The sequence below is a fragment of the Falco rusticolus genome, chromosome Z (genome assembly GCF_015220075.1).
Source record: "Falco rusticolus isolate bFalRus1 chromosome Z, bFalRus1.pri, whole genome shotgun sequence".
In the NCBI taxonomy this organism is placed as follows: domain Eukaryota; kingdom Metazoa; phylum Chordata; class Aves; order Falconiformes; family Falconidae; genus Falco; species Falco rusticolus.
The window spans coordinates 71,116,798-71,129,953 of NC_051210.1; the positions used below are offsets into that span (position 1 = coordinate 71,116,798).

At 37.6% G+C, this 13,156-nt stretch overlaps 1 protein-coding gene across 1 annotated transcript in view; it reads right to left on the reverse strand.

Annotated features, from left to right (window-relative positions):
• The window catches only part of SLC1A3 (solute carrier family 1 member 3), a 68,221-nt gene extending 57,702 nt beyond the window's left edge, over positions 1 to 10,519 (reverse strand). The window contains exons 1-2 of the mRNA XM_037372986.1: positions 10,331 to 10,519; positions 8,498 to 8,772 (exon numbers count right to left, since the gene is read on the reverse strand). Of these exons, the coding sequence (XP_037228883.1) occupies positions 8,498 to 8,678 (181 nt within the window). The 5' untranslated portion in view covers positions 8,679 to 8,772; positions 10,331 to 10,519. The remainder of the gene's footprint in view (positions 1 to 8,497; positions 8,773 to 10,330) is intronic.
• Between the last annotated feature and the right edge of the window lie 2,637 nt (positions 10,520 to 13,156).

The window sequence follows — 13,156 nt, forward strand, 5'->3', positions numbered from 1 at the left end:
AAGAGGCGCTTCTCTGTTTTGGAAGACCCTCCCTTCTCACCATTCTGCTTGTGTTTCTCTTAGAATTGCCATGACCTAAACATCTATTTGCATATTTCCAAATTAAGTCCTAGGCATCTAGAAACTGAACACAACTGGCACATGCACACAGAGAATCACCTGGATTTGGGATGCCCTGCTGCGTTCCTGTTACTTTACAGCCTGGGGCTCCCTGTTGCATAGCCATTAGGCTAAAACATCAAGCCACCTTTTGCTCTCTTGGCATATGTATTTGTGTTTCCTTCTGCCTGATGACACAACTTCTGCCTGATGATGAAAGGAATGGTGGAATTGCATCCTTCTGTAACTTGCCTTTTGAAAGGAAAAGAGTAAGCCAATTCCTCAAGTGCTGCTGACACCATTCCCCAGGTGAGGGCTCTTATGCTTTTGGATCTTGGCTGGGTGAAAATACCTGGCATGGTCCTGACTCAGAAAGGAGTGGGAGTAGGAATGCAAACCTGTTTGTTTGTTTTTCTCCTGGCAAGTTTTAGGCAGTTATATTTGTGGGGTTGCCCTTCTGAGCCTTCTAGCTCTTGCTCATGTACTAAAAAGACACACAGCTCTAAGATTTGGATTCCATATGCAGCTTCCTTTGCTTACATTTTAGGCTTTGAAGGACTAGATTGTACATCCATGTTTGTTTAAAGTGTGTATTCCCAAGTCAACGTTATTTTAAAAGACATCAAAATGTATGCAGTAGCCTTTCTTATCAGCTGCCTCTGGGTAGTGCTCCCAGGAATTCCCTTATTAATGGTCCTGCTATACAAAGGCAATTTTACTCTTTTTTTAATTTAGTCCTTGTGAATGGTAAAACCAGAGCACTTACTAGAGCCAGTTTGAGGGAGCAGCCTATGTTTCAGTGTAAATAATGCTTAATGCTTAAGCCTCATCTTTTATAGACTTTTTTCGAATTAACAAATTTTCAGTTATGCCAAGTTATAGTAAATGGTGAAAAACAAGGCCACGCTTTGTAACTGTTAAACTGATTTCCATTTATGATCTTCTATCCATGCCAATAGAAAATACATAGACATGTCAAATTTCAAGCAAGAAAATTCATTTCTTCAACGTACAGAACTGAATAACAATTCAAAAGGTGAATATAACAGCTACTAAGAGAACAGACCTGGGAGAACAATGAGATAAAATGAGTAACAGTAACATTTTGTTATTCTCCTGATTAACCTGTTACCCTGATGTTCTTTTCCTCTTTTCTTTTTTTAACTGTTATCCGTTTCACTGTTGTACAGTGCATTGGACCTATCATTTTCCCCTTTTCTTAAAAAATACCTTATAAAATCTTCATCAAAATACATTTATTTTGTATGGATTTTAAAAAGTTAACACACCCCATGGCTTCATCCTGTTGATTAAAAGTGCAAACTGTGTCAGTTCAACTTCAAGTCTGAAGGGCTGACATATTAAATGGAATAATCCAGCTCTCAGCAAAATTTCTCTGGAATAATTTCCATTTGTACTTTCCCTGTTTTCCATAGTTTCTTCCTTATTCCATATTGTCAATTTTTGTTGTATCAATGACTAACTAAAATTCCTTGGTCACAGCCTGGTTGTTTCTGATATATGTTGGAGACACTGTAGCATATTCTATGAACAACACAGTTGCAGAAATTAGTATGGAAGAAACCTCTTAGCTCTTTACTATTTTTTTTTTATTTATCACTTGCATTGCCTTACTGGTGTAGAGCTCCAGCTTGAACCGAGCTATAATATGCTAAGAAATAGATGTATGACGAAATATGGTAAGTCTTAAAGAATCATAGAACTGGTTAGGTTGGAAAAGACCTTTAAGAACTTCAAGTTCAACCATTAAGCTCACACTACTGATTCCACCACTAAGCCATGTCCCTAAGCTCCACATCTACACATCTTTTAAATACCTCCAGGGATGGTGACTCAGACACTTCCCTGGGCAGCCTGTTCCAATGCTTGACAACCTTTTAGGTGAAGACATTTTTCCTAATACCCAATCTAAACCTCCCCGGCACAGACTGAGGCGGTTTCCTCTTGCCCTGTCACTTGTCACCTGGGAGAAGAGACCGACCCCCCTGCCTACACCCTCCTGTCAGGCAGCTGCAGGGAGCCACAAGGTGCCCCCGAGCCTCCTCCTCTCCAGGCTGACCCCCCCCAGTTCCCCCAGCCGCTCCCCACCAGCCTTGTGCCCCAGCCCCGGCACCAGCCCCCTGCCCGTCTCTGGACACGCTGCAGCCCCTCAGTCCAGCCCTTCAGTGAGTGGACTACTGGGTTATAACCTGAAACTTAATGAAATACAAAATCTGAAGGGAATGCGCAGTAAACCAAAGGAACTGGGAAGATGGAGAGAGGATAAACACAACTAATTTGAGTGCATAGATTATTTTATGCAGTTGGTGGTTCCAGAACAACTGTTTTTTTTAACAAGGCATGAAAAAATGTCAATATCTCTCAGCTCTAGAAGTCATTGCTACAGTACAAATTATCACAATCCCTGCATTTATATCTTAAATTTTTAGCATCCTTATTAACATCCAGAATATCTAATTTCCTTATTTAACACTCTTTGATATTGGATTTCTTTGTATAGTGCACCTTATCTTCATTCACCTAAAAAGGTGATATTTTTCCTTTGGTATAATAAAATCCCTGGAAACTTTTAGATGCTTGGTTATTTCAAGAAATGGTGTGAGAAATTTAAGCCACATCAATGAAAGTTTTGGGGATTCATGAACAACTGATCATGCCATCTTCAACTACACCTTCATTGTGGGCAACTCGAAAGCATTCCAGTGCAGATGACAACTCATTCTAGCTTTACAACAGCTAGGGTGCTAGTAAGGGTCTAACAATGTTAAACATTTACTCAGCATACAAATAACTGGCACCTTGCTTGTGTTTCTGATGTTTTGCAATCACCATAGTGACTACCATGCATGCCTGAAACAGGGAAAGGACTGGCAAGCCCTAATACTAGCTCATTTGATGCTGAAATGTCCTTTTAGTCCCCTTTGATGCTCAAATAAAAAAAAAAATTTACAGTCTTTGAGGTGACCACTGTTTCTGTTGTAACACATCTTTTGATAGCACGATTGCTGTATTCTACTGGCTTTCAGGGAATTTTTTGTAAAATTTCTGAGAAATCATGTAAACATTCTAAACATCTCATGCAGTTACTGTCCTGCATGCCACCCAGGACAGCCTTGAAAACTGCTCTGTAAGAAGTGGTATTACATAAATAAACTTAAATTTAATTTCTATAGAGAATTTTGAGAATCTCACCTTCCTTTCCACAAGCTGTATGAAGAGTGCAGTGAACGTAAGTTTGTCTGGATTGTTTTATGACCACTCAGATGTACTGCTTTTGAGCATCACTTTGAAAGCCCACTGATTTGACAATTTAGAGCAAATGAGAAGGTAGCAAGTATACATTTAGTACATTTTATATCTTTACTGTGCATATACGCACAGCTGCTCTCTCCAGAATGCTCAGCTGTGATTTGCAATGTAGCCAAGTTTTTTGTTGTTACTCTGTGCCATGTATGGCAATCCTACAACCAGCCCTATTTCATTTCAGTAACAACAGAGTGCATGGAAGTAAATTCAGATTGTGATCATAAATTTACATAATTTTATTCAGCAAACAACTGCTACACTAGCATACGGTTCACATTTTTCAGCCTGGCTTTTATTACTGGCTACTTAAGAGCAGAATTAAACTTTTTTGTATTTCTATACTTTTTCTCCATTTTGAAAAGGATTATCTCTTTAGAATTTTCAAGTGTTACTCTGGATCTGATGATGTCTGTTTGTGTGGGTTTTTTTCCCAAAATTGCAACCATTTCTTAACTTCAAAAAGGAGTAAGGTTTTGCTGAGCATTTTTTTCAGAGTATTATCTAGGAAGGTTTTGCTACTCAGTGAGAAAGCAATTGTGCTGCGCAGGTTCTTTAGAAAAGCGTTGGGACAGAGGCAGCCTCAGAGTTCGGCATATATACAATTAATTTCTCCTTAGCTGTCCCCAAACTTTTCTTGATTTTCTTCTTATATGTTAAACTTCCATCTGTTATCACATTTCTGTCTTTATGTTCTGACATATTCTCTCACCTATGTCTCACCTCCCACAGCTGTTTCCCCCATAGTGATGCATCTTTGCTTTATTATGCAAATTTTAGCAAGGCTGCCTTTGGCAGGCACTGTCACTGTGTTCATCGTCCACGGGTAAGGGGGATCAAACACCCTTCTCTGGGTATGTCAGCCTCAGTCTTCAGTGGATGCAGATGATCTGCCAGTGGCAGGAAAGCTTCAACACACAAGAGGCTGTGTTTTTGGTGGGCGTGATCCAGGATTCTGCCTACCTGTATATTACAGACTTGCAGCTCTTTGGACTCATTTCATTTGAAACTATTGTTCAGCCCAGACGTGCATTGGGGTGGGAGAATCTGCTACTCTGGACAGCTTTTTATGGTTCATATATTTCAGGGGTTTTGTTGCATTTTTGCCTTCTGTATTAAGACAGGCTTTATTTAACTCTGAAATTTTTTCAGAGACATATGGACATTGGCAATGCCTTCATCTCTCCTGTACTCCTGTACAACATTCTTCCTGTACTTTTCAGTAATTTTTTATAACAGTGTTGGAAAGTTTTGGAATCCTATATATGGTGTGCTCTTTTGTAGATGTTATATGTGCCTGTCTACGTTTCACATCCAATGTGAGATTGCCTGCAATTACAGAAGACTGCATTCAGTAACACATCCAGCCCTGCACTCCTTCCCTCAAAGGTGGATAGGTGGTCAGAAAACAGAACTGGATCCATCTCCATCCCCCTTGAGTGTCCCAATGGATAGCTGTGGCGTATAACTTTGGCAGAGTCAAGAGGATTTTAACTAAAGATTTGGAGCTGTAATGGCTTCATAACTATGCAGAAACTGCTTCTTATAGTGCTTGTTTCACAGCCTCCCTCTACCTCACCGAGCCCCTCAGTTAAAACAGTATTTCTTTGGGAACAGCTTCTCAGGATCTCTGCTCAGCAGCTCTCTATGTCTTGATCTTTCCTTCAGTACAAGTTCAGAATCCACAGGAGATTCTTTGGCTTTAGGAGTCTTTGGCATTAGAGTAACATCTGAGCTCCTGTGGCATTTTTGGAAAATGGGACGTAAGTAGCAGAGAATCAACACAGTCTGCTGAAGGAAGGGTATCTGAAAGGAAGGCAGTTTGGGGACAGGATGATGGAGCTAAGTAGTGTGGGAGAGAGGCATGGGAGAGAGGGCACTGCCTGAGATTTTGCTAGTAATTTGGCTAGGACTACAAAGTTTGTAAGACTTCCTGCAGATTTTCCATGAGCCACAATGACCCCTAGCCTACCTTAAATTGCTCCTGGTCCTCATGACACTCTGAATTTACCAGTGGTGAGCTTCCCAAATTTGTCTCACATAATTGTTCTAATCTATTTGCTCTTGCAAGATCCACTGCAGAAAACAAATTTAGTAATTCTAGGTGTCCCAGAAGAATCTGGAAAACTGCATCATAACTAACTCACTTACTGACCATGATTTTCTCAGTTTCTCAAAAGGCTTGAAAGCAGTTTAAATTTGACTAAAAATAGCAACAACAATCATAATGGCAATGTGCTACCTAATGCAGAATGTGAAGTCAGAAGGACCTTTAATGAGGTTTTTGTGAAATGGAGAATGGTGCCAAGTAATTCTCAACATGAATTATAACTTCTTGCACATTCATAATTAGGTTTTTAAAGATTAATTGGTTCTATATTGTAGCAGCTAGTGAATTCTGTTTAGAATTGGGTTCAGAATCAGAGGAATGGTAGAAGTTAGGGTAAATGGCTATATTTCTCCTTATCGTGTGAATGCCAGAAAATCTCTGCTTTGTCTGCAAGATATCAGTATACAACCCAAACAAAGGCATGTTGCAGCTACCAATTTCATAATAATGTTCATGTTTCCACAGACACTAACTAAAGTACCTGTTGCAAACTACAGCCCTGAAACTAGGGTAAGACATATGATCCTATCCACTTAACGTCTACCAGCATCAATCCTGCTCAACAAATAAATCAGAAATGCTCTATTAAATAGACTTTTTGATGTAAGTGCCTTGACAAAAGAGGCCTGAAAGAAATTTTTCTTATGAAATGTTGCTCTCTTTAAAGCTAAGGTTTTGCTTTTCCTGAGTTTAGCCTTTATGAAGATTGCTGGATGGTGAGTCCTGCACACTGATGTCATCTGTCTATTTAGATTACAGAGCATTAAGCATCATTTCTCATAAATGATTCAACCCTGGCTTGAGTATAGTTTGGTTTCCACCTACCGCACATCCAAGTATCTCTGATAAGACAGCAAGTGGTGCTAATTGATGGGTTAATTTAGCAATGTTGATTACTCTCTGCTAGGAAAGGGATCAAGCCCACCATCTGATTTTCCACAGATCACCAAACAACTGAGAGATGGTAACAATTTAGTCCTTGCCAAACTAGACAGATGGAGTTCAACCACTGAGTGTTTTCCAGACTCTTTCACCAACTGTCCCCTGCTTCTGAATATTTCCACAACAGCAAAAAACTCCAAAAACCCCAAATCTTGCCTTTTTGGGAGCTACCAAATGTGAATTACTGTTCTAATCATACATATGTACTGTAGACTTACACCACAAATAACAAATGTAAGAAAATTTTGGAGTATTCTATCATACTAATGAGAAGACTTTTTTTCACATATGACACCATATATGTCTGTAGGTTCATGAGCAGAACTAGAACAGCCAGCTCATCCTAGGCTGCACATTTTTATTAGTTCTTCAACTTGTGTTCCAGCCTTATTGGTACTCTGACATTGCTGTATGTGGTAGTGGACCTGTGGGCATGCATTTGTCACTAGTCATCTAACACTAACTGGAACATGCAGTAACAGTAAATATACTTGTCCAGCCTACATTTCTGTTCTCACATTGCCAAATATACAGGAGTCACACTGGAGCTAGATGACAGTGGAAAAATTGCAAAATCATATTGGTCTTCTGCAGTATAGACAGGTGACAATCTAAGAGTTGCATTCCTTTGAGGTTGGACAGCATTTCAAACCCTGTTTAATTTGTTCTGCCTTTCCTATCCACTGTAGATAAAATACCTAAATTTTTTACCCCTCATATTAATGGGAGTTTTGCATGGAACAAATTCTTATTTAAGAATTAAAATCACTTGTGATTGAATACTGTTGGCAAATATGAAAGACTGACATTTCTATTGTGGCAACAAAGTACTTGATTTTACCAACAAGAAAATTAATGTAGTTGTCTCCCAGGCAAAGACCATCAAACCTGAAATGAATTTAAAAAACCCCTGCAGATGCAGTATCAATGAACGATAGCGGTAAAGCCCTAAAATTTTAATTCTTGAAGAAGTTGTAGGAACATAGCAAGCAGATTTATACAGAACAGCATTATCAAGGACATTAGGCCCTACATAGGTGTAGGATATATACCCTTATCTTTCAAGTGCTAAAATTTGTGTTTTCATGAACAGATTCACAGTTTTAAATTTTAAATTACTTAGAAAATGAAAATGAAAGTAGTACAATAAAGCCATAATATTCTTACTCACACTATGAAGAATGGTATTTCATGAAACACATGGTGTCATTTAGAAAATCTGTGGTTAAATGAAAATTACCAACAGTGATCATGCAATTATACAAAGGAAAATTTGTTTTAAAAATTGTAAGCCTTTCTCAGAAGATTGTAATGTAAATTCAAAATGTATAGCAATATTTTAAATTTACATTTTGGTGCATTCCAAATCTAAATGCTATTTGATGTTTTGGATTCCTTCCCATATACACTAAAAAGGCATTCAGTCAGGTGCTATCTTGCAATCCTTTGAATAAGTAACATTGCCTTTGTTACCCCAATTGCATCTGAAAGATGCATGTATAAGATTGTGAGTAACAAGAGAGCTTGTACTTTGGTACAAAAAAAATGTTTTTTTTCCATTTATCAAGTGAAAACTGAAAAGACTGAGGCTGTAATATATACCTTTGCTTAGAAATGTCCCTTAATGTCATTAATTGAGGACTTCTTTTTGTCATTGCAAGGTATTATTTTTTGATAGGCCAGGTAAATAAAAGTTACATCTTGAGTGTTGTGCTGCAGCTGGATTTGGTAGGAAAATATGTCACTGAGAACATTCAGTTATTCTATCTGATTCTTTAAGGGAAGGATCCATAAAACAGCTGGATTTTCTTCACCAAAATTTTCCTTTGGAGTACTAGAATAATTAAAATAGCTCTTCCCTAAACTTCAACATGCAGCTGACAAAGCAAAACTCTCCAAGCCAGAGCATTCTTATCGGTGCAGAAGAATTTGGGATCTCATTTGTAATGCAAATTGCCCAGGCAAATTGTCATTGTCAAATACATTGGAGAACAGAATATTCCTGTTGAACGAATTACTCACCAAGAATCACAGCAACAACCGTGAAAAGCACAAAGGCATTCCTCAATAAGTAACTTTTAACATCATCCTTTGTTATGCTCTGCACTTTTTTTTTTGCCAAAAGTGTACGTTTCCGGACTCCTTGTTGAATGCGTTCCATCCTACTTCCAAGTTTTGGATCTTCTCCGTTACCTTTAGTCATCTATCTTGCAGAAAGTTTTCTTTTGTAATTAACTTCTGTCAGTATCCCTTGAGAGAAGTGGAAGACTCTTTTCCGTGGGAGGTACTGGAGAAACCTGCAAGACAAAAAATATCAAATCTTGCAATAGTATTTTAGAGAAGTGATTAGCCATTTGTTTACATGGAAGTAAATATTCTTCATGTTTCAGTAAAACTTGTATAATTTGTAATATCTAAGTTGTTGATTGCAGATTTTGATACATAGCCTCAATGACTGTGTAAAGAACTCTTTGAAAAAATGATTGTATAGACTGATCATGATGTGTCCTGTGTCTTCTGAAATTAATCTGAATTGCTGTCATACCATAAAAACCAGGAGTACCTCATTTTTTGCAGTTGCTAGCAATATACTAATGTAAAATCAGTACAATTTGTAGAAGCCTAAGGTGCTATAATGTTTAAAACTGCCAGCCTTGCTTTTCATCTGTTTAGCAGGCCTATATTATCTGAAAAAAATTTCTAGCTCGCTTTCACATTAACCATAGGAGAGAAATATTTTGCTTGAACTGGTACATTTAAAATGTTCTGTATTTTCAGATGTTTTTAAATGGTTGAATGCATTGGCTGAATTCCTCCTTTTCACATGGCAAAAAGCAGCAGGAATAGTTTATTTATCCCTCAGCCACTACTTAGAAGATATGACTTTAACAATTTTGTGTTGATAACATTAATCTTTGAAGAGTATAAACTATTCAGAGCACATCTGTAAAACATTGGAAGATATATCCCACTTAGCTTGTTGCTACAGACTAATACAAGTTCACATTGCAAAGTAATGATTGCCTTGGCCTCACAGCAATTATGGGGATATAATCTGATTTTAAGAAATCACGTACTGAATCTGCCTTTAAAACGTTTTAATATTAAAAATCCTTCATTAAAGACATTCTTCTTAATTTTTAAATTATCTTTTTTTGTGCCTGCTTGTGAAGCCTGCACAAATGTATTTTTCAGACTAAGAATCTCATTTTCTGAAGTCTTATTTAATACATTGGCATGCTTTTATAAAGAAATGGGAAATTAATAGATTTACTTGCTTCCAATTTATACACAGTCTGAGCCTAACACCTTACTTTTAATAAATCTACTGCATAAATAACTTTATTTAGAAAGCCCTTAGGATATAAATACACAGAGTTTTCAAGCAGCACGTTTTAGAGGAAATAACAAGTAACAAAATCACTTTGATGGGATTTGATCGCTGTTTCTGCCATATGTTTCAAGACTGGCACTTTAGTGCAACGCCCTCCCTGAATTTTAACAGATGCTTTTTATATGCTTTTATTTAGACAGTGGAAACATACTGAGCTGGGTATTTAAACTAGTAAGTATTGGAGCCTGGACGCGACTACTGTGTGCCAGCAGGATTTTTTTCAGAACAATTAATTTAAGAATTTTGTAAAAACAAAACAAAAAAAACCACAATTCGTTCACAGTGCCTTTTCTTTCCAAGATGAATAATGCAGCTAATCTGTCTTTTATAACTTACATTAAGGTCGAGACAGAACGTGGGTACAGCCACAAGGATCATTGCATTAAGTGGTGTACCAAGGCAGAGAGTGAAAAATGAAGACTTTGTACTCCAAACCCCACCAAATGAAACAACTGTCTCACCTTTTCAGACCTCCGGTGCCCCAAGGAGACGATGGCGGCAGATCAGGTAGTGGTTTCCCAGCAAATATCGGAGCTGCAGAGCTGGGCGAGTGGGAGGCAGGAAACACTGACAATCTGCATGTGCGCTGGCATACAGCAATTTACTATCACTGTAACTTAAGGAAAGGGGAGGAGACTGGCAGCCCAACTCTGGGAAAAAAAAAAAAAAAAAAAAAGAAAACACATTAGAAGAGAGGGGAAAGCTGAGCTGCTGGAATATTGATTAGTCTTGGCACAGTGAAAGCAGGGTCACTTTCTTTGTTTTTCCTTTTAGACCACTTTCACGCTTTGTCAGTTCAGCTTCGTTAGAAATGCAAAATCAGAACCCAGGATGAATTGGAGGATCGCACACACACGCACAGAGCAGGGGAGGCTGGAGCACTTCTTCGTTAGACATTCCAGACTGGAGATATGAACAGCCTAAACAAAATTATATAACACGACACCTGCGCTTTTTCAAATAAATGGTAAAATATGTGAGCATGCCAGCTTGTTCTAAAAACAGACGTGGTGTGAGGCTATCATGTATATTTTCATTCTTAAAGACAGTTACTCAAGATCTGCTCTCCCCAGGGTGTGGAAACAGGCATATCTTTCAGAAGCAACTGGAGCATTATCAAGAACAGAGAAAAACATAATCAGCTGTAATTCTTTGTATGTTTCTTGTAGATATTCAAAACACACTATGAGACGTGGCTCTTCTTTAGCAATTTAAACTCACTGGTACTAAGCCCCATTCAGCCTGTATCAATAGCATGGAATGAATGATGAAGGGAAAAGCATAAAACATCCACTTTTGAGAAATAAGTGGCCTTCAGGTTTTTTAGCATTTAAAAGTTTGTACTACTGAAAAGATACTTGCAGAGGAGTGTCAGGGGAATTCCCAAAGACCTTCTTTCACTTTTTAGAGGAACACTTTCATTGTAAATGTTGCTAAAGTCAGGTTAAAATATTCCATAACTATATTTCAGTGTATCTTTCATGAGATTTTTCAGTGTATTTCCTTATAAGATGAACAAATACGGTAAATGGAAATTTGTATAAATTTTTACTAAACATATAGCTTCAGAAGTTTGTTTATAGATGATGTGGCTTCTAATGTGTGGGGTTTTTTTTGGTGGAAAGTAATTTTAAGTGTACAGAAATAATCTTATGTACTAGACACCCAAAAAAATAGTTTGGTACAAAATAAAATTAAGAGCAGTGTTACTTCCACACAGTCACAGTAATGGTTTTACTGAAGTGTTTTCTAATTTAAATGTGCTTCAAATAATGATGTATAATGTACGAAAAATAATCTTACAGTAAAATGCAAACTTGCTCTTGACTAATGCAGGTTTAGAGATTGAACTGTGTACCATGGAATACCAATTTTAGGTATTGAATTTAAGAAAGAAATTAAACATCTGAATTAACTTCTTAATTGACTGAAAAAGGCAAGAAAAAATGTTGACAGCTTGTGTTGCAAAGATAAAAACACATGCTGTATTTTCCAATACCTGACAGCTTAAACGACTCTCCTTCTTTTCGTGTCGCGGTTTTAACATACTCTCACCATTTTGCCTGGAGATGGGAACTGGCCTTTTAACTGACCTTTGGCCTTTAGTGATCTGCTTGTTTGATCTTTCTTTTTGGATTATGGCATGCTTTCTGCGGGACATTCCAGATAAGGACTTCATTCTGCCCTCTGCTCATATGAATAGTGATGTACCAGTTGCCTTAATGGGACAGGGCTCAGGCCCCAGATGAGGTGATAAAAAAGTATGTCATCATTTAATGCGTTCATTAATAATGGAGTCTGTGAGAAACAAGGATAATCCTGTGAGAGAATGACCTATTCAGTGAGACAAAATGGAAATTGACAATAAGCAGTAGTACAGCTTAGCTTAACTTCAGTAGTGATACTTTTATTAGCTTGCAGTGAGCAACAGATTCTGTTACACAGTGCTTAGAAAAACAGAATATGAAGACCTTTTTGGCAAAACGTTCTTGTTCAAAATGTTTTTCCTCTGTCCTTCATTTTGTGACATTAATTTCTTTTATTGATTTTAACTTTGATGGTGAAATAAAGGAACTATAAGGTATAAAGAGTATTATCCTTTTTATTACAGGAAACATGTATCTTAGATATCAATATATCTGGATAGAAATAAATGAGTCACAGTTCATAGCACAGTGTCACCCTGCAATACAAGAAACTGCAGTGTACTAGAACTTCCTTTTACATATACAATAGATTTAACAGATTTAATATACAGTGTTTAATACTAGGACAAATACAAAATGTTACTGGTTAAATGCTTCTATCTGTGATTTTCAGTGGTATTAATAGTTTCTAGAGGGAGCAACTTAAAACATAAAGTTACTAGAAACACTGTAGACTTGAAATCGGATCAGCCAACACTAAGAATATAGGAAAGCATCAGTATGTTTTGTAGAGTAACGGAGGGCAGCAGCCATTGATGTTATTGCCAGTTTTATAGTGACAAAACAGTTACATGCTTCTATATGCTTTGGTTTTTTTGTTTTGGGTATTTTTTTTTTTCCTCATAAAAGTCAACAGGAAATGACCTAAGGCCTTATTGAGCCTGTCTATGTTGTCATATTAGATCAGCACTCTAATTTGTGCTTGGAGTTTCAGCTTCAGTGCTTCTTTGACAGTGCATCAAGTGGCTTGCAAAGCAGGGAAATGCAAGTGTAAGGTAAGGACTGGCTTTAACCTGAACCTCATCCTCACAGGCAGTGTGGATTCAGCCAGCTTCAACTCAAGCCCTGTTTGGTTGTGGC